Source organism: Mastigoproctus giganteus, chromosome 5 (assembly GCF_048544385.1).
Source record: "Mastigoproctus giganteus isolate SK-2022 chromosome 5, ASM4854438v1, whole genome shotgun sequence".
Taxonomy (NCBI): domain Eukaryota; kingdom Metazoa; phylum Arthropoda; class Arachnida; order Uropygi; family Thelyphonidae; genus Mastigoproctus; species Mastigoproctus giganteus.
Window position 1 is genome coordinate 3,132,384 of NC_143579.1, and position 23,376 is coordinate 3,155,759.

Consider the following 23,376-nt stretch of genomic DNA (forward strand, 5'->3'; position numbering starts at 1 on the left):
AGAAAACTTCATATCTGCCTGCACAATTACTCCCAGGTCTCTTTCATTTTCTAGCACCTTAAGTGTAGTGGCGCATTATAGCCTTAGTAGCTAATGCGCCAATAAAACCAAAACCTTAAGTGTAGTACCACACAGTTGGTACGTTTCTCTTTGCATTTGTCAAGGTTAAATTTCAGTTGCCACTTCTTAGCCCATCTGCCCAAATTATATAGATCCTGGTGCAGTAGCACACTGCCATTACTGTCATTAACAACCCTGCCAACCTTTGTATCACTGCAAACTTCGACATTAAGTCTATACATGTCTACATGGTCATGAAGCCATGTGTGGTGCATTACAAACTAACATAAAATCAAATAATAATAATAAAACAAAATGCTTCTCTTTCGATAAAAAGATATTTTCGCGCACATTAAAAATACCGCTAACAAACATATTGAGAAGGATACGGTTCTTACCAAAATTTCTTCCAACTTCTTCCTGTTTTTGAGCGACTTTTTCGCGAATTTCTTCGCACACTCGTTTGCATTCAGCAACTAATCTCTCCGACTTAGCGCAACTTCCATCGTTCGTATGATATTTCAAACGATTGGCTATATCCCAGTCTTGTTCAGAATATTGTGGTAATCTTATACTTAACCCTGATTTCTGAGACATTCTCAGTGTTATTAAAAAATACCGACGCTATATCTGATTAACTTTGTAGTTCAAAATAGGCGTTACAGTACTACAATACTACAATATTCTTGAATCAAATCACTGACGCGACTACTATGTCTATGTTTCATTTGTTTCTATAGCAACTGCTACTCTCCTGCCACCTAGTTTTAGAAATAGCAATTCATCCGTAACGAAAATCAGCTGATGGAACCATCGTCACTGTGAATTTCACATTGGCCTATATTGTATGGGAGTGGTCTGAAGTAACCAATCAGAAAAATGATTAAATATTAATAAATAGTCAGTACAGTAGGGCATGAAATGAGGTGTGTGAAGGTTTAGTGGCAAGCTTTTTAATTAAAATAGTTATATTTTGTTCTCTGTTGATGATAGTTGTAGAGTATGCTAGAGTAATAGTAGAAATAATATATTGAAACAAGTGCTGCAGTTCAGTTTTACTAATTTTCAAGCTGGATTGGATACGTGTCACCTGTTTTTCAACTTCCGGGTATTTTATATCGTGTATCAGATAGTAATTAATAATATTTTGGGGCTAAAAGTTATTTGATATCGACAATCATGGATAATAATAATAATAATAGCAAACAGTTCAGCAATCCATTTCTGAGACCGAGCATGGTTTCATCTGGAGCAGCTCTGAGCGCTAAATCATTTCTGCCATCACATAAAACTTGGAAAGGAATTATCGCAGGTAAGGAAAAAATAAATAATTTTATGATGCACATGTTAGTATGTAACTTCTAATGCTGTCCAATTGGTAATAGTCTGAGCGATTAAATTATTATTATTATTTTTGTTGATGATTGTACAGAATTACATATTCCTCAAAATGGGCAACAAAATACTGCATATCAAAATTTACATAAACATTACAGTAACATGAAATTTTTATTAATATTATGACAAATGGAAAGTGCTATTTCATAAAATGTGCATTATAGGATGAACACTATTAAAACTTAATTTCATATTATCTGAAGTAGTGTGAATATGGTTTTATAGCGATTACCGAAAGTAAGCTAAAAAAAGAAACTACAAAATAATAAATCCCGAAGTTATCCGAATTACATTTTGAAATTTTCCTTTATGTATAACTACTTTCTCGTCCCTCACCAGCATCTATCTAGCCTAGTGCTTTTTAAAGTGTAAGTTGATCCCAGGTCAAAATATGAGTTGATTTCATGATAGTAAAACTCAATAGTCGTATAGTTTGTTTTTCTCTTAAAAAAATTTCTCAATCATAAGTAATGTAATAAGTAATGGATATTCAGCTTTTGGCATTAGCTGTGCAGTTAGAGGCCTAAATGATAATTTAGTTGGAAAGCATCAGTAATAATCACCGGACTATAATAAAAGTAGTGAAGATTAACATATTTTACAAAAATGTATTCTCAGTTTATTCTAAACTGGTATTGCAATGAATCATCAAATATACACTGGTGTTCAAAGAAAGTGCACACCTAGGAATTTCACATTTCTAACCCTTTTTGCGATGGTCACAAATGGTTACTAGCATCACAAATAGAAATATAAACAAATGATATTTATTAATAGTTAAGGCAAAGCTAAGTAATATTGACAGGTGCTCTCAAAATATTCCAAAATGAGCATTTGCAATCGTTATACAGCAGTTTTGATAAACACGACAATTATGGTTGAAATGTTATCAGAAGCCCTCATTTTGTTTCGGTTTATCATTTTAAATGAAAAACAAAATTAAACGTTCACCAGGTGAAAACTAATACTTAGTTGAACCACCTCTGGACCTGATAACAGCAGCACATCATCGAGGCATTGACAAGATCAATTTCTAAAGATAAACAACTGATAGTTCGTTGTTCCAAGCACCGTTTATGGCTTCCTGAAGTTCACGAAGGATCTTTGGTTTCTTTCTGGCAACTGCAGATTCCGCACAATGCCAACAGTTCTCTATAGGATTCAGGTCCGGGCTGTTTCCTGGCCAGCTAAGAGTTGTAATGGACCGTAAGTGGCTGGAGAGTTTGTGGATTGGCTCGTCCAGAAACAATAGTATGAATAGGGACAGGGGTGTTCAGCTCCACCCCCTTCTGGAGGCTGTGGTCCTTGCAAAAGACGAGCGTTTTACGTTTCCGAGTCACTTCCGGTTCTGGCTCACATGGAAGACATACTGAGCATGCGCCTGGTTAGCCACATGTGCTGTGAACCTGTTATTTAAGGATGTGTTGCTTAAACATCATTGTTGTTGAGAAAGGAGGCGTATGCCCCCGAAAGCTACAATCATTGTTTTATCGCTTTCAATCTTTATTATATTTTATTGCATTTTAAAATTTCATCATACATTTTATTTTGTAAGTTAGTTTTTGTAAATATTATTTTCCAGTATTGTATCGTCTGGCACATTTTATAATTTTCAGTATTAAACTATTATAGTTAAACGGTTGGTGTACTTGTTTAAATTTGTGATATGAATCATTCTCCCAACCTTAGAGTCCTTTTTGAAGATATTGTAATGGACCATTCTTCCAACCATTTTTTTCACCTGTAACAAATGTAAACACATTACTGTCAAACCTTTAATGCAGAAATGAAGCTAAAGTAACTACAGAAGTGCCTACTTACACTTTTCAGTTACTTGGCAGATTGAAATGGTCCCTAATGGTTGACAGCAGTTTGCCATCCAATATAGCCAGGTATCCATTGGCATTTATGGAACCTTTTGTAAACTGCAGATGACATACTCTGCGATACGAAATGCAACCCCATATCATTTTGCTGGTAGGGAATTTTACTGTAGACACCATACAACCTGGATGGTATTTTTCACCACATCTATGGGAAATCGTTTGTCTCCCATCAGAGCCATGCACATTGAATTTCTTCTCCTCTGAAAAAATAACTGACTTCCACTGCTCAGGGATCCATTTGACACGGCCCTTACACCAAATTATTTGGGCCTTTTTCATTTTTTGTGCAAGGAGGGGCTTCTTAGGACGATGGGCTACAAGTGCATTTTTGAAGAGGCATCTTCTGACTGTTACTTTTTTTTATGTAAATCCGAAACACGAGAGGTATTAGAACCTATAGTACTTAGTACCATGCTTGGGTTGGAGGTTGAGAAGACGAAAGAAGATATTTGTTGACATTGGACTTGAACTTCTGTTGACTGTCATTTTCAGGAAATATGTATGAAGGAATGATGTTCCAGAAAATGGCTGTTGAATGAATAAACGAGGAAGATGAAAAGTTGGTTCTGTGAGTTTGAAGTTCGACAGTAAATGGATGTTGGCTGGTGGCTGCACGTGTTCGGACTGTTTTGAAGGAGAGAGCGGAATTATAGAAGCCAATTCAGAAGAACAGTGCCCATGGAAGTATCTGTAGAAGAGGCATGCAGCAGAAACAGTACGTCTATTAGACAACGAGTGGAGAGACTCTGTTAGAGATGAATCCTTAATTAACCTAACTGCCCTCTTCTGAACGGAATCAAAAAAACCTGAGAAAGGTTTTGTGGGCACCACCCCAGATGTGGGAACAATATTCCAGGGTAGGGCAGATTTGTAAAGAGTGAACAGTTGTTTGGAAGAAAAGTAACGTCGAGAGCGAAAGAGAAAACCAAGTTATTTAGATTAAGAGGAAGCAATATTTGTAATGTGCTTGTGCCAAGAGAGATTAGAAGTCAGGGTAATCCCCAAAAGAGATATATCATTTTGCTTAGAAATCAGAGTGTCACTAAAGATAAGCATAGGAGCAGAAGAATCCTTTTTGTGAGATATAAGACAAGACTGAGTTTTAGAAGGATTGAAATCAATTAAGTTGTCTTTGTCCTACTGGAGAATTACCTGGAGATCGGCTTTTAAGGAATTGGTAGTGGATATTCAAGAAGTTGAGGCTGATTGAGCAGGACAAGGTTTCTCAAAATGGAAAGTGGAATGCAACGTGCTATTATCGGCAAAACTATGGATAGGATTTCCAGTCAATGGAAGAAGGTCATTAATATACAAGAGGAAAAGAGTGGGGGAAAGAACTGAACCTTGGGGGACACCGGCATTAGTGGAGAAGTTAGAAGACAGATAACCAATTACAAAAATCAGTTGGCAAACCATAAGATGGAAGCTTGTTTAGAAGGCTTTTATGCCAAACCCGATTGAAAGCCTTTGAGATGTCAAGAGAAACTCCTTGTGTTTCACCAAACTTTTCCATTGAATTAGTCCATAAATAGGTAACATAAGCCAGAATGTCACCAGTGGATCGAACAGACGGAATCCATACTGGCGATCATTGATCAAATGGAAGGTTTCTAGGTAGTTTAAGAGTTGGCGGTTAATTGATTTCTCCATTACTTTAGAAAGAGTAGAAGTAATTGCAATGGGACGATAATTGTATGGGAGGGATTTGTCACCCTTTTTAGGAACTGGCTGGATATGAGCAAATTTCCAAGCAGAAGGAAAAACACCTTTGGAATAAGAAAGTGAAAAAAAGGTGGCAAAGAATAGGAGTAAGTTCAGGAGTACAGATTTTGAGAATTAGTGGAGAAATACCATTGGGACCTGGAGCTTTCTTAGCATCAAGATTCGTTAAAATCCTTCTGACATTCTTTTGACTGAAGTCCACAGGAGGCATTGAATGGAGCTTGTTATGAATGGTGGGAGGTGTTTTACCAAGATCATTAATACATGAGTTGAAAGAAAAATGTGATGTTAACAGGTCAGCTTTATCCTTGGCTGAAGTGACAACAGAACCATCTGGTTTGCACAGAGGTGGGTGCAGAGATGGGCATAAGTTGCAGATAATAGCTTTGGCAAGAGACCAGAATGCTTGGCTAACATTAGGGCAAGAAGCAAGTTTTGTATTCTTAGCCTGTTCAAATTCTAGTTTGGACTGATTAATAACTGCTTTACAATTTTTGCGAGATTTGGTGTAGGCAGAAAATGAAACTGAAGAATTAGAAACAAGCCAATTAAGATATGCATCATTTTTCTCTTGAACAGCCTTAGCATATTTATTGGATTATTTTGTTATTTTTTGGTTTTTAGGAGCATTAGCAACTAAGGCCATGTTGCTCCGGGATATGCGGTGGTCATTCCCTGACCTTTCCGCATTCTCCGTATTTGGTGGTGACGGGCTCGAACCCCGGTCTAATCAAGAAGCGTGTGCTGCGCACTGCTGCTCCTTCCCACCTGGCTACTGAGGCGCCTATTTATTGGAAAACTAAGGTTTAGATAAAGGACATGATTTTAAAGTGGACTGTGGGATAAAGGATTCCATTCCTTGAATAATTTCTCTGACACAATCTGAGCAAATGTTAACATCAGAAGTTTTGAAACAGTAATCCGACCAAGGAAAAGAAATCTCGCAGGTCAGCCCATTTTGGCATTCTTGTAATGCCAAACAATATGAGGTTGGGAATTGCCATGAGATAAAGATTCTATTGGAGAAAAGACAATCACCAAGTTGTAATCTGACGTGCCTAAAGGACTTCTCACTTCGACTGTTTACTTAGAAGGGTTGTTTGTGATAAAAGGATCAAGTGTATTGGCTGTATGATTAGGATTGTCCGGAATTCTTGTAGGTAAATGAACAATCTGTGCAAGGTCATTAGTAATTGCAAAAGCCTCAGCATCTTGACCAGCTGGGTTGGTGTGACTAGAAAATGGGAGCCAGCTGGAGTTGTGAACATTAAAATCACCAAAGAATATTACCTCACTGTTAGGAAAGTTGGACTGGAGAAAGTCAAGTTGCAAAGGGAGGAAGTCAAAGAGTTCCAAGTGATTAATGGAGTTGGGAGAACGGTAGAGAGAACAGATGAATTTGACACAATGAGGTAGAGAGATTTTAAGCCAAAGAAGATCAAAAATAGGAGATTTCAAATTACCAAATCTCTGACAGGGAATATTGGAACGGACATATGCACAAGTATCACCTTTGAGGCGAAAGGAATCATACAGCGAACAATTTGGGCAACTGAGATGAGCAGTAATTAAATCAACCGATAACTGAGATTCTGTCAGAAAAAGTACACGAGGTTTGGCAGATTCCAAGTGGAAATGGACATCATTGAGATTAGAATTGAGACACGTATATTTGTGAAATGAATTAGGAAGTGTTTGGGAGGTTTAGATCTTTTCGCAGATAAGCTTACTCTATTAGTTTATAATTCATGGTGTATTCAATAGTAACAAAAAGTGGGTGGGACATGCTGTATTAAGTAATGAAATTTTTGGATATTGCGTACACATGGTAAGAATAAACCCAGATCCTTGACATAACATGGCCTCGACAATGTCCCCCCCCTGCATACACATTACTTGGACTCTCTCCAGGCACTATCTGGCAGAGTAGAGGTAGCAAGATTATACACTAGCTGATCCGGAAGCTTCCTAGAGAGTTACTAATAGGTTCGATCTGGTGTACTAACTAGTGGCCGCCCTGCGAATACCGCTTTAGAGCTGTACCCTCGAAATCTAGGAACATTAGATCTCGCCACGATGTTCATAATAACCTCAAAAATCATCAATCATACTGCATGATGGAAGAGATGGGGAAGGGTTGACCGGAACTTAGCTCTGGAGACTAAACATGGGTTCCACCACTTCAAGCCTCCAATAAGCAAAGTGGTGGTATTGCACTGGTTGATGAGAGTCGCCTATCACCTTGGACTACACTTGCTGCCACCTGTATGTTCTTCACATTCTCTTTTCAGCTCAGACGAAGAAGCTTTATTGTTTTTAAGGCACAAGCCCTTCAAAATGCGGTTCTGGTGTAGAGTCGTTTACGATGTCCGGTTCCTTTTTCCTATCAGCAGAACCAGTATTCTTGAGTTTGGAAAGAAATCTACTCACTGTTGACTGATTACAAGACACTCTATAAGCAATATGATGGGAAGTACATCCTTCCTCGCGTAATGCAACAGTAGCACTCTTCCTTCGTGGCACGAACTGCACGTAACTTGCCAACCTGTCAGAGTCAAGTAATGACTGCAACTCTTGCAGAGCGTGCTTATATAGCTGAAAGTAACATCTGATGCAATACTACATCATCTACACATGCCAATCTTATGTGATGCAATCTGTAAGAAATATTGCCATATACTTCTTATTCGGATGAGAATTACAATTTTAAGGGGTTATGCACTTTCTTTGAACACCAGTGTATATATAAAGATGCAAAAACAGTATGCTTTTCTTATAGGAAAGAGTATATACTAGAATCCATTGAAGTTCACTATTTTATAGATGACATATCAAGAGCTATTGGATTTGAGATCTTATTCATCTAATTTTTTCTGATTAAAGAAATGTGAAGATTTGTTTGAGCATACTTTATTGAAAATCTAATCATTCTATTCTTCACTATATGAGTTTTCTGTGTCAGAAATCTCTTCTAAGGAATGGACTGGACAAACAAAATATGCTTCATATTTGCTGCTTGGAACACTTAGGTGGTAGAACATGCCACCTAAATTTTTATGCTTGACCTGTTTTTGAACAATATAATATCTGTAAACATAGTATTTTTGGCCTCCAGACTTTTTCAAGTAGTCAAAAGCAATATGAAACCAAACAGAAGAATTATAATTTTACGTATTTGAAAGTATTTGCCTGACAGGCATAGAAAATTTGAAAGATCAAAATGTCTGATTGCTTCTAAATATCACAACAGCAAAATCAGTATCAAAATTGTTTTCAGAACACCTAAATTATGAAAGAAACATCTACAATTTTTTTTTACATAGTGTCATCAGTTGATAAATATGAACTTAGCATTAGCTAATGCTAATGATGCAAGAAAGCAAACTTATACAGCATCAGCCAAAAAAAAAAAAAAAACACACACCTCCTATTTCATCTATTCATTCCCTCCAATAGTTTGTCTAGTTCTTCTTTGGATTTATTTAAACTATCAACTTCCACAACAACAGGTGGAAATTAGCATTCGTAGAGGCATATGATGCAAGAAAGCAAGCTTATGCAGCATCAAAAAAAAAAAAACTTCCACTTCATCCCTCCGTTTGTTCAAAATACCTGTTCAGCTGAGCCTTAAATTTATTTAGGCTATCAACTTCCACAACAAGGGATGGAAGTCTGTTCCACCAACCAACTACCCGCTGGCTAAAGGCAAATTTCCGCACATCTATCGTACATCAGTCTTTCCTCAATTTGAATTTATGCCCTCTCAGGTGATTATTCTGAGCAAGAGGCAGAATCCCATCAGCATTGAGCATGCTCAAACCATTCAAGGCTTTATACACCTCTATCAGATCACCTCGCTGGTGCCTAGTCTCCAGACACTGTAATTTGCAAAACTTAAGCCTTTCTTCGTAAGAGCAACCCATTGTTCCATTCACTCCTTGTTGCCCTTCTCTGTACTCGTTCCAGCAGCTCTACATCCTTCTTGAAATGAGGTCTCCAGACCTGTAAACAGTACTCAAGGTGTGGCCTGGAAATTTTGTTCTTCCAGCAATCAACCACCTGATACCTGAAGACAAAGCAATCTGCAATCGTTCTTCTTCAATTTGAATTTATACCACTTGCTTATGTGGTCTGAGCAAGAGGAAGAATCCTATCAGCATTAATTTGCTTTATCCATTCAAAGCCTTAAACACCTGAATCAGATCACCTTGCAGGTGCCTAGTCTCCAAATGCTGCAATTTTCTGAACTGATTTTTTGGTAAGAGCACCCCTTTGTTCCCCTCACCAATCTCATTGCCCTTCTCTGTACTCATTTAAGCAGCTTTGCATCATTCCATTTATCCAATTATATTAATAGAGACAGTAAAAGAGCTAAGCATACTCTTAGCTACAATTATGAGAGCATCTTTGGATTCAGGAGAGTTCCCTATGAACTGGAGAGGAAAAATATTGGTGTGTCTCGTTAAAGAAGTAATGTAGAATCACCTAGACAGGAATGAACTTATATTGCAGCACAGCATGGATTTCTTAAAGGGTAACCTTGTCTGACCAATCAGATTGGTCAGACAAGACCAATTGTTGATATTGATATTGTTGCACATAAAAGACTGCAGTACAAATTGGAGCAGAGTGACATTAAGGCAAGTTACTGTTCTGGATAAAGAGATGGTTGAGTGGTAGAAGACAAAAAATTATTATTAATGGAAAATGCTCTCCTTGGACTAATGTTATTAGTGGTGTCCTCCAGGGTTCAGTGCTGGGCCCATTGTTGTCTTCATCAATATTTTGCACCAGTAAACATCAAATCATCAATAGTAATAATACTGATGAAAGTATATCAGGCTTAAAGTCTAAGTTTGCAGATGATACAAAGATTGGTTGGGCAGTTAATGCCAGTAATACAGGATAAGCTGCTGCAAAAAGTTATTAACAAATTTGGTCGATGGACTGACAAATGGTAGTTGAAGTTTTAACATTGATAAATGCAAGGCACTGCATATGGGTAGCAGTAATCCTATATTGTACTACACTCAGGGCAGTGGAAAATGAAAAAGATATGGGAGCAGTTGTGCAGTCTGATATAAAGTTCTCTGAGATAGCCAGCCTGGACATCTCATGGGATTTTGTCAATAATATACATGAATTTTTCTAGCACAGATAAGGAGATGATTATCCCATTGTACGCAATTGTTGGGCCACATCTTGAATGCTGCATACAGGTCTGGAGGCTTCATTTTAGAAAGGATGTAGATGTGCTGGAATGGGTGAAGGAAATGAAAGCCAGTCTTACCAAGACGAGCTTCAGTTCTACAAATTGCAGCATTTTGAGACTAGGCACCTATGAGATTATTTGATTGAGGTTTTCAAGTCTTTTAATGGATTTGAGCAAGCTCAATGCTGATAGCATCTTCCTCTTGCTGCGGTTGCACACATGACCTTCTTCTTCAGGTTCTATGTTCAATTTGAAGGTTGGACACCAACATTTTCCAGCCTACTTTTTCTTGTTTTGTGAAATAGTTCGTCTTAAAACCCCCTGTCCATTCTTTGTTGATGCACAATGAGGAAGCATCAATTTAAATTGAAGAAGGATGGTTGGAGGATAGATGTGAAGAAATTTCCATCTGGTGTTGTGGAGGTAGGCAGTTGGAATAAATTCAAGGAAGAACTAGACAAATTATTGGAGGGGTGGACAAGTGATATGAGAGTTTTTTTTTTGCATGATGCTTGATTCCTTGCATCATATGTCACTAATAATAATTTCCATTCTTCCTTTTCTCTCAAATACACAAGATGGAGTTAGGATTTTTTTTTTTTCTGAGTTCCACACTCTTTTCCTTCAGGATCAGCTCTATAAATAAGTGTATACCTGATTCAGTTGATGCATGCTTGTATGCAGATGATCTTGCCATCTCATGTCATTCTCAAAATATATGGATAATAGAATGACAACTACAAGGCACCATTAACAGTTTAGCCTTTTTAGGCCAAAACTAATGGCTGTTAACTTTCTAAACCAAAAAACAACTGCAGTGAACTTCTTTTGCAAGCATGCTTGATCCAGCCAATCAGTTAAATCAGTGGTTTTTGACCTTTTTTTAATAACGGAACCCCTAAGTAATTTATTTTATTTTTAGCATTAACATTAGTAGAGGCATTTGATGCAAGAAAGCAAGCTTATGCACCATCAGCCAAAAAAAAAAAAAAAAAAAAACCCACTTCCACTTCACCCCTCTGTTCGTTCAAAATACCTGTCCAGCTGAGCCTTAAACTTATTTAGGCTATCAACCTCCACTAAAAGGGATGGAAGTCTGTTCCACCAACCAACCAACCAACCACCTGCTGGCTAAAGGCAAATTTCCGCACGTCTATCCTACATCTGTCTTTCCTCAATTTGAATTTATGCCGTCTCAGGTGATTATTCTGAGCAAGAGGAAGAATCCCATCAGCATTGAGCATGCTCAAACCATTCAAGGCTTTATACACCTCTATCAGATCACCTTGCTGGTGCCTAGTCTCCAGACACTGTAATTTGCAAAACTTAAGCCTTTCTTTGTAAGAGCACCCCTTTGTTCCATTCACTAATCTTGTTGCCCTTCTCTGTACTCGTTCCAGCAGCTCTACATCCTTCTTGAAATGCGGCCTTCAGACCTGTATACAGTACTCTAGGTGTGGCCTGACCATTGCCTTATACAAGGGAATAATCACCTCCTTATCCCTGCTGGAAAAATTCCTGTATATTATTGACAATACTCCATGAGCTACTCCTGCAGCCCGTCTGCACTGCTCAGAGAACTTCATATCTACCTGCACAACCACCCCCAAGTCCCTTTCATTCTCTACCACTGTCAGTGTAGTACCACAGAGTTGATACGTTGCTCTGGGGGTTGCTGTTTCCCATGTGTAGTACTTTGACAAATGTAATGTAAAACTTCATTTGCCACCTCTCAGCCCATCTGCTCAACCTTTCCAGATCCTGTTGCAGCAGCATAGTGTCAGTAGTGTCCTTGTGTCCTTGACAGCCCTGCCAACCTTTGTATCGTCTGCAAACTTGGACATTAAGCTTGATATACCATCATCAATATCATTTATAAATACAGAAAACAATAATGGACCCAACACTGAGCCCTGAGGGACTCCACTAATAACATTAGTCCACGATGAGCAGTGTCCATTGATTACCACTCTCTGTCTTCTCCCCCTCAACCACCCCTTTATCCATAGCAGCAATTTGCCTCCAATGTCACACTGCTCCAATTTGTGTAGCAGTCTTCCATGTGCAATAGTATCAAAAGCCTTTCTAAGATCCAAGTATATAATATCAAACCTATTCCCTGCATACAGTTCTTTTGTGACTGCATCATAGTATCCAATCAAATTAGTCAGGCAAGACTTCTCCTTAACAAAACCATGCTGTGTCCGAGCTATAACTTAAGTCTTGTCTAAATGATCCTGCAGTGCTTCTTTAACCAGTGCCTCCATTAATTTTCCAGGAACAGAAGTTAAGCTCACAAGTCTATAATTACTTGTGTCAGCCTTTGATCCTCCTTTGTGAATTGGGGTCACATTTGCACATTTCCAGTCTATGGGTACCTCCCCTGAGTCCAAGGAAGCTCTCATAATTATGGCTAAGGGTTTGCTTACTTCCTTTGCTGCCTCCATTAATATAACTGGAGAGATCCCATCCACCCCCGGGTGCCTTTCTTGTGTTTATCTTCAACAGTTTCTCCTCCACTTTACTCCCAGTTATTTCAAGATTCTGTAGCTTACTGCTAGAGTTGAATACACCTCTGGCATTCCCCTTGCTGAATAACTCCTCATGTGTGAATGTCGATGCAAAATATTCATTTAGTTTGTTAGCTACCTGAGCAGGATCATCAACAGTTGACCCATCAATATCAAGTGGACCAATCTGATTCATCCCCTTCCTTCTAGAGTTTAAATATGTAAAGAACTCTTTTTGCTGTTTCTCTTTGCATCCCTTGCCAAGGATTTCTCATAATCTGCCTTCGCCTGCCTAACCTCCTTTGTAATTTGGTTGCATATCAACTTGTATCTATCATAGGCTTCTGTGTCATGTGTTAATTTGTAAGTATCCCGTGCATTTAACGTATAACTTATAAATACATATAACGACTTAGATTACAAACGTAATATAATTAATTATATTTAACATAATTAATAACATAATTAATTATAATTAATTAATAAATTAATAGAATCATGATTCAGACCAGAGCGGCAAAGCAAAAGGCTCAAGCTAATGGAAGTGCTGTGGCTCAGAGCAGGACTGAGGGGGGGGCAGTTGTCCTCTGACTCACAGCCTTATAAAATGCACTGTTTGCTTGATGTTTGCAGAGCAATCGGGTACGGACATGATACTGCCAAGGGGGATGTCTTTGTGTGTGCGCGATGCAAGGAGTGTATCGATATCAAGCAACAACTCGGCGTTCTTGTGGGCCTATATAAGAGCTTGAAGGACAGGGTGGATGCCCTCGAAGAAACTAAATTGAGGGGCCCATCAAGCTCTCAGCTGCCCACATCAACGCCAGAGCTTGCACTTGGGCATCGCGTGACACAGAGACAACCCCCAAGGCAGAATGCGCTGGCCCCAAAGGAACTAGTAGTTGTTGGTGACTCTATTGTCAGGGAAACAGGGAATATGCTTTGTAAAAAATATAGGTGGAACAGGACCAGGGTATGTCTGCCAGGGGCAAAGGTTGATGACGTTGTAGAGCGAATATCATCTTTTAAGGGCACAAAAGGTGATATAGTTGTACACGTTGGCACTAATAATATTAAGAGTAGAAGACCGGCAGAATTACTTAACAAGTACAGGTCACTGTTGAACAAAAGCCGAGAATTAGGGTTGAATTTGAAAGTGTCTGCAATTCTGCCCAGACACGATAGGAGGGAGTATATGATGAGAGCCTTGTCGATCAATTTGGCCCTGGAAAGATTGTGCAAGGCTCAAGGGGTAGAATTTTTTTCAGCCTGGACTGTACTTGTTAACAGGAGAGATTGCTTCTACAGGGATGGATACACTTAAATAGAAAGGGTGCAAGAATATTTGCTGATGCTATCGAGGCAGTGTTAGGTGGGTCGGAAAACTGCTAGCTTGGGGGTAGACAAAGACCAATAGATTGACAGTAGCCACTGGCAGAGGTGAAAGAGATTCTTGCACTGCTTCTATTAGAATGAGCAGAAGCCTGGAAAACAAGATGCATGGTATTTCAGAGACTGCTGGGAGCCATTGCGGTACAAGTAAACACATGGGTTGTGTTAGGGTAGCTAAGAATAGAAACAGGTGGAGGTATACTTGCGTGTACACCAATGCTAGGAGTTTAGTAAATAAATTTGATGAATTTGAGGTATTGCTCAAAACATCAAAGGCAGATATTGTTGGGATATCAGAGACGTGGTGTTACACAGATATAAGGGATGCAGAACTGCAATTTGGGGAGTACAACGTCTACAGAAAGGATAGACAGGATAGGAAGGGGGGAGGGGTTAGGCTATTAGATAAGAAACACATAAAAACCAAGGAAGTGAAGCCAGTCGACATCGCCGGACAGTGCAGTGTTGAGTCAGTTTGGTGTGACATAAGCATTGGGAGATCAAAATTGAGAGTAGGAGTGTGCTATAGGCCTAATGACTCTGATGAGTATAATAAGGAACTGTACAGGGAAATAGAGTGGGCCAGTAAATCAGAGAGTCTTATAATGGGAGATTTTAATTTCCCAGATATTGACTGGAATTTGGGGGCTGGTTACTCACACACTAGCAGGGCTTTTGTGGATTTATTGGATGATTGTTTTCTACATCAGCATGTTCGGGAGGCAACTAGAGGGAGTAATACTCTTGATTTGATTATCAGCAGTGATTCTTCATGCATTAAGAATCTGCAGATAAACGAACCACTAGGTGGCAGTGATCACAGTGTGCTGAAGTGGGATTTACTCAAAGAGGTAACTACCATTAGGGGTAAAGGGAAGGGTTATTGCTTCCGTAAAGGCGACTACGATGGACTGAGACAGTATTTAAATTCTATACAGTGGGACCAACTGATGATGTTACCAACAGCAAATTCAAAATGGGAAGCATTCAAAGAACTTATCTTGGAAGCTACTAGGCTTTACATACCAACTAAGAAATATTGTTCAAGGTTTAGGCCAAAATGGATGTCAGATGAACTAATGAGGCACATGTCAGAGAAGAAAAATGCACGGGATACTTACAAATTAACACATGACACAGAAGCCTATGATAGATACAAGTTGATATGCAACCAAGTTACAAAGGAGGTTAGGCAGGCGAAGGCAGATTACGAGAAATCCTTGGCAAGGGATGCAAAGAAAAACAGCAAAGAGTTCTTTACTTATGTAAACTCTAGAAGGAAGGGGATGAATCAGATTGGTCCACTTGATATTGATGGGTCAACTGTTGATGATCCTGCTCAGGTAGCTAACAAACTAAATGAATATTTTGCATCGACATTCACACATGAGGAGTTATTCAGCAAGGGGAATGCCAGAGGTGTATTCAACTCTAGCAGTAAGCTACAGAATCTTGAAATAACTGGGAGTAAAGTGGAGGAGAAACTGTTGAAGATAAACACAAGAAAGGCACCCGGGGTGGATGGGATCTATCCAGTTATATTAAAGGAGGCAGCAAAGGAAGTAAGCAAACCCTTAGCCATAATTATGAGAGCTTCCTTGGACTCAGGGGAGGTACCCATAGACTGGAAATGTGCAAATGTGACCCCAATTCACAAAGGAGGATCAGAGGCTGACACAAGTAATTATAGACCTGTGAGCTTAACTTCTGTTCCAGGAAAATTAATGGAGGCACTGGTTAAAGAAGCACTGCAGGATCATTTAGACAAGACTTCAGTTATAGCTCAGACACAGCATGGTTTTGTTAAGGGGAAGTCTTGCCTGACCAACTTGATTGGATATTATGATGCAGTCACAAAAGAACTGGATGCAGGGAATAACTTTGATATTATATACTTGGATCTTAGAAAGGCTTTTGATACTGTTGCACATGGAAGACTGCTACACAAATTGGAGCAGTGTGACATTGGAGGCAAATTGCTGCTATGGATAAAGGGGTGGTTAAGGGGGAAAAGACAGAGTGGTAATCAATGGACACTGCTCATCGTGGACTAATGTTATTAGTGGAGTCCCTCAGGGCTCAGTGTTGGGTCCATTTATTGTTTTCTGTATTTATAAATGATATTGATGATGGTATATCAAGCTTAATGTCCAAGTTTGCAGATGATACAAAGGTTGACAGGGTTGTCAAGGACACTACTGACACTATGCTGCTGCAACAGGATCTGGAAAGGTTGAGCAGATGGGCTGAGAGGTGGCAAATGAAGTTTAACATTGACAAATGTAAAGTACTACATTTGGGAAACAGCAACCCCAGAGCAACATATCAACTCTGTGGTACTACACTGACAGTGGCAGAGAATGAAAAGGACCTGAGGGGTTTAATTATGCAGACAGATTTGAAATTCTCTGAGTAGTGCAGATGGGCTGCAAGAGTAGCTCATTGTGTCTTATCAATGATATACAGGAATTTTTCTAGCAGGGATAAGGAGGTGATTATTCCCTTGTATAAGGCAATTCAGGCCACACCTAGAGTACTGTATACAGGTCTGGAGGCCTCATTTCAAGAAGGATATATAGCTGCTGGAACAAGTACAGAGAAGGGCAACAAGATTAGTGAATGGAACAAAGGGTTGCTCTTACGAAGAAAGGCTTAAGTTTTGCAAATTACAGTGTCTGGAGATTATGCACCGGCGAGGTGATCTGATAGAGGTGTATAAAGCCTTGAATGGTTTGAGCATGCTCAAGGCTGATAGGATTCTGCCTCTTGCTCAGAATAATCACCTGAGAGGGCATAAATTCAAATTGAGGAAAGACAGATGTAGGATAGACGTGAGGAAATTTGCCTTTAGCCAGCGGGTGGTTGGTTGGTGGAACAGACTTCCATCCCTTGTAGTGGAGGTTGATAGCCTAAATAAGTTTAAGGCTCAGCTGGACAGGTATTTGGAACGAACAGAGGGGTGAAGTGGAAGTGGGTTTTTTTTTTTTTTTTTTTTTTGGCTGATGCTGCATAAGCTTGCTTTCTTGCATCAAATGCCTCTACTAATGCTAATACTAATTTTTCTTCTCTGCCATATGCCTCATTAGTTCATCTGACATCCATTTTGGCCTAAACTTTGAACAATATTTCTTAGTTGGTATGTAAAGCCTAGTAGCTTCCAAGATAAGTTCTTTGAATGCTTCCCATTTTGAATTTGCTGTTGGTAACATCATCAGTTGGTCCCACTGTATAGAATTTAAATACTGTCTCAGTCCATCGTAGTCGCCTTTACGGAAGCAATAACCCTTCCCTTTACCCCTATTGGTAGTTACCTCTTTGAGTAAATCCCACTTCAGCACACTGTGATCACTGCCACCTAGTGGTTCATTTATCTGCAGATTCTTAATGCATGAAGAATCACTGCTGATAATCAAATCAAGAGTATTACTCCCTCTAGTTGCCTCCCGAACATGCTGATGTAGAAAACAGTCATCCAATAATTTCTCAAAAGCCCTGCTAGTGTGTGAGTGACCAGCCCCCAAATTCCAGTCAATATCTGGGAAATTAAAATCTCCCATTATAAGACTCTCTGATTTACTGGCGCACTTTATTTCTCTGTACAGTTTCTTATTATACTCATCAGAGTCATTAGGCCTATAGCACACTCCTACTCAATTTTGATCTCCCAATGCTTATGTCACACCAAACTGACTCAACACTGCACTGTCCAGCGATGTCGACTGGCTTCTCGACCGATTTTGTGGCACTTCTACTCAATTTTCTGCCTTTTAAATCCGATTCTCTCTGTGTATGTATATATATATATATATATATATATATATATATATATATATATATTATTACTATTAGCCATATAGTGCAAGGAAGCATGAGGCTTATGCTGCACCAGCCAAAAAAAAAAAAAAAAAAATTTTTTTTGAGTTGCCCTGAGAGAGAGGTAGAAGAAAGGAATTGCCAAGAAAGCGAAGGATGATGATATCCAGCTCAGGACCCTGGGTGTGCCAAGTCCATACTCACCAGATGTGAGCCCCCAGGGTTTATATATATAAATGAGTTTTTCAATGCAACTCTTTGAAGGAAAAGTTTAAAGAGTTACACAGAAAAGAGGTATACTGCAGATGAAATAGTTTCAGTGAAAGCAATTTTAATAAATTAGGTATAAAAGATGCACCTAAAAGTGCAAAGTAGCAATAAAGGATGCAAGAATATATGTAAGTTGTAATATTAATTTAATTAAGTATGCATAAATGGTGTGAAAGTTACACAGGATGCAGTAACTATAAGAGTGAGGAAAGTAAAAAAAGAAGACTAGTAAATTAGTGAAAGGTGAAAGAATGTTAATATCCTAGAAGTTATGATGAATTAAGTAAATTATGGACTTAATTGCCAAGCCAATATAAAGTGGGAGAACTGTAAAGTAAAATTAGTACAAAATACTGTACTAATAAAATGTAAATAAATGAAAATGGTATAGCTGTCATCAGATATTGGGAGGTACATATTTAGTAAATGGTCTAATATAGGTAATGCAAAAAATGCTTGATCTGATGTCAGCTGAAATAAATATTGATATTTGTTTATATATCAATTATAAATATCAGTATTTATTCAGCTGACAGATTAAGCATTTTTTGCATTAGACCATTTACTAAATATGTTCCCCCCCCATATCCGATGACAGCTATACCATTTTATTTTATTTTCATTTTATTAGTATTTTATTGTACTAATTTTACTTTACAGTTCCCCCACTTTATATTGGCCTGGCAATTCAGCCCATAATTTATTAATTCAACATAACCTCTAGGATATTAACATTCTTTCACTAATCTACTACTTTTCTATTTCTACTTTCCTCACCCTTAGTTACTGGCACCTTATGTAACTTTCACTTCCATTTATGCATACTTAATTAAATTAATATTATTACAATTTACACACACACACACAGTGGCAGACAAAAAAACTGCAGAACCTTAAAACAAGTAACATTTATAGTGAAATGTATAAGATATTTGCTTTGTCACAAACAAGTCATTTTGTTTGTCACAAAGCAAAGTTATTGCATCAGACAGTAATTGCAAGGTATTGCATCAGCCATTTCTATAAATACGGCATTGGAAGGGTATACACACTCATTAGTATCCTGTTCTACGTAGGTGTGAGCACGGCTCTGTATGTTCAGTTGACACCAAAAAAGAAAAAGTGTAGCTGTTGCTCTGTTCCAGGAAGGGCTATCTACACATGCTATCACTGATAAAATAGGCTGCCACCAGTCAACAGTATCCTGGGTGCTGCTGAAATTAAAGCGAGATGTGAAGGGAAGACCTGGATCAGGCCATAAGAGAGTGCCTACACCTTCCCAATATCAATGTTTGAAATGGCTATTCCTTTGTAATCGGCATGCTAGTGCTCCTGGTCTAAAACTGCACTTTGAGAAGGCCTCTCGTGTTGAAACAAGTGCACGAACTATCCAAAGACTACTTTAGCAATATGGTCTGCATGCCTATCGTCCCAAAACAAGCCCTCGTTGACCCAACAAATGAGGAAGAAATGACTTGCTTAGGCTAAAATGCATGTTTCATGGACAAAAGAGCAATGAGACACCGTCATCTTTTCTGATGAATAGAAATTCAACCTGCATGGCTCGGATGGGAAGCGATATGTCAGAAGACGAAAATTGGAGGCATACCATCCTGATTGCATAACACTTAACTGTAAAGTTCCCCGCTGGTCAGATGGTCTGGGGATGCATAACAAGCAAAGGGTGGGAGAAATTAAATTTATTAATGGAACAGTGAATGCAGAAACCTATACGGCTATCTTGGAGGAGTGCCAAAACCCATTATGAGGGATCACTACACAATGTCCAAAACTGCATTTTCCAACAGGACTCGGCACCTTTCCACACAGCAAAATTGGTAAGTTTTATGCTATTTAGATTTAATGATGAGTTTGTTGTCTTGTTTCACATGCTTACACCAATTTTTTTTCCTCTTTTTTTCTCCCTTAAGGTGCAGTCATACCTCAGAAATGCTGGCATTATAGCGTTGGACTGGCCCAGCAACAGTGCAGATTTGAACTCTATTGAAAATTGATGAAAATAATGTTGTCTAAAATTGCTCAGAAGAAGCCAACGAGTAAGATTGAGCTGCAGGAGAGCATTGTAAGTGTGTCGTACCAAAAAATGAGGCAACCATATATCCAGAAGTTGATTAACTCTATACCAGATCGTTGCAAGGCTGTAATTGCAGCTCGAAGAGGAATAACAAAATATTGAGGACTTATTTTGCTGATTTATAGTACATAATACTATTACGTTAACTTGTCATTTCATTTTGTATACATAAATGCAATAAAATGTATGTTTGGTTGTTATGATTGCCATTTGCATTTGTGTGTGTGTGTGTAAATGAAAATTAAATGTACCCCCTAAATGTAATGTTTAGAAAGTTACATACGATACAAAGGTATTCAGTTGATGAAATGGTTTCAGTGAATGAAAGATTAATAAATCGGGTACGACATATGCAGGCGCCTCCGTAGCCAGGCGGGCAGGAGCGGCAGTGCGTAGCACACGCTTCTTGACTAGACCGGGGTTCGAGCCAGTGACCACCAAATACGGAGGATGTGGAAAGGTCAGGGAATGACCACCGCATATCCTCGGAGCAATATGGCCTTAGTTGCTAATGCTCCTAAAAACCAAATAACAACAACATAACGACAGATGCACCTAAAAGTGCAAAGCAGCATTAAAGGATGCAAAAGTATATATAAGTTTGTATTAATATATCGAATAAAGTATGCATCATATGCATTAATATATACTTTATTCAATATATTAATACAAACTTTTATTTATTTATATATGTAGTAGTAGTGGCATGTGATGCAAGAAAACAAGTGTATGAGCTTATGCAGCATCAGCCAAAAAAAAAAAAAAAATCGCACCATTCCCTCCAAATGCGTTTCCAGTTCTTCCTTAAATTTATTTAACCTATCAACTTCCACAATGACAGATGGAAGTTGGAAGTTTGTTCCAGCAATTATTTAACCCCAGGAGCTCACATCTAGTGACCATGGGCTTGGCATACCCAGGGTCCTGAGCTGGATATCATCATTCTTCTTTTCTTGGTGATTCCCTTCTATCTCTCCCTCCCTCCCTGGGGAACTTTGGAATTTTTTTTTTAAGCTGGGAATAAAATAAGCCTCAGGCTTCCTTGCACTATATGGCTAATAATAATAATAATAATTAACCACCCGCTGGCTAATTTCTGCACATCTATTCTACATCTGTCTTTTCTTAATTTGAATTTATGCCCCCTTAGGTTCGTAATCTGAACAAGTGGAAGGATCCCATCAGATTTCAGCGTGCTCAACCCATTCAAGGTCTTATCTGCAATAAAGCCTCTGAGGTTGGGAATATTCATACTACCAATTTTAAACACACACACCAACCGTTTATGACTGACTGAATAATAAAATAAAATAAAATGATAAAAAAAGACTGTAAAGTAATATTTACAAAAAACTTTTAATTATTTACAAAAAACTGAAATATAACAAAAATAAAATAAGTAAATAAGTTAAAATACATTAAAATATAAATATAAAAGCGATAAAAACACTATTAGAGCTTTTGGAGGTGTCTACCTCCTTCCTCAGTAATAGTGAGACTTAAGCGACACATCCTTAAGTACCAGGACTGTAAAATAATATTTATGATATAAATATTATTTTACAGTCTTTTTTATAATTTTATTTTATTTTATTTTATTTCATTATTCAATCAGTCATAAACGGTTGATGTGTGTGTTTAAAATTGGTAGCATTCAAGGCCTTATATATCTCAATCAGATCATCACGCAGGTGCCTAGTCTCCAGCCACTGCAATTTGCAGAATTTGGTAAGAGGATCCCTTCATTCCCCTCACCAATCTTGTTGCCCTTCTCTGTACATGCTCATGCAAATCTACATCCTTCCTAAAATGAGGCCTCCAGACCAGTACGCAGTACTCAAGGCGTGGCCTGACCATTGCCTTATACAGAGGGACAATCACCTCCTTTTCCCTGCTAGCAAAATTCCTATATATCATTGACAAAATGCCATGACCTGCCCTGGCAGCCTGTCTGCATTGCTCAGAAAACTTTGTATCTGAGTGCACAATTACTCCCAGGTCTTTTTCATTTTCTACCACCTTAAGTGTAGTACCACACAGTTGGTACATTTCTCTGGGGTTACTTCTACCCATATGCAGTACTTTGCATTTGTCAAGGTTAAGCTTCAGTTGCCACCTCTTGGCCCATTTTCTCAACTTTTCCAAATTCTGTTGCAGTAGCGTACTGTCATTAGCAATCCTGCCAACCTTCATATTGCCTGCCAACTTAGATATTAACCTTGATTATACTTTCATCAATATCATTGATAAATATCGAAAACAACAATGGGCCTAACACTGAACCCTGGGAGTACTCCACTAATAACATTAGTCCGTGAAGAGTGGTGTCCATTGAGAACCACTCTGTCTTCTCTCACTCAACCATCCTTTTATCCATTGTAGCAACTTGCCCTTAATGCCGTACTGCTCTAATTTGTACAATAGGCTTCCAGGTGACACAGAAAATCTTTTGATACTAAGTCCAAGTATATGATATCAAAATTAATCTTTGCATCCAGTTCCTTTGTAACCACATCATAATATCTTATCAAATTTGTCAGACAAGACTTTCCCTTAACAAACCCATGCTGTGTCTGAATTATTGCTGCAGTCTTGTCTAGATGATCCTGCAATGCATCTTTAACAAATGAATCCATTATTTTACTCGGAACAGAAGTTAAACTAACTGGTCTGTAATTATTCGTGTCACCCCTCGATCCCCCTTTATGAATTGGGGATACATTTGCACATCTCCAGTCCGTGGGGACCTCCTCTGAATCCAAGGATGCTCTCATAATTATGGCTAAGGGTTTGCTTAGTTGCTTTGCCGCCTCCTTTAATATAAATGTATAGATCCCATCCACCCCAGGTGCCTTTCTTATGTTTAACTTCAACAATTTCTCCCCACTTTGCTCTGTTATTACAAAATCATTAAGCACCCTGCCACAATTTAATAATCTTCTGCCATTTTCAAATCTTCATAACTCCTCATGTGTGAATGTAGATGCAAAATACTCATTCAGTTTGTTTGCTATCTGA

At 38.5% G+C, this 23,376-nt stretch overlaps 1 protein-coding gene across 1 annotated transcript in view; it reads left to right on the forward strand.

Moving 5' to 3' along the window:
• The first annotated feature begins 987 nt into the window (after positions 1-987).
• Positions 988-23,376, forward strand: part of sea (mitochondrial citrate transporter scheggia) — a 109,466-nt gene continuing 87,077 nt past the window's right edge. The window contains exon 1 of the mRNA XM_090373046.1: positions 988-1,372. Within this exon, the coding sequence (XP_090229172.1) occupies positions 1,240-1,372 (133 nt within the window). The 5' untranslated portion in view covers positions 988-1,239. The remainder of the gene's footprint in view (positions 1,373-23,376) is intronic.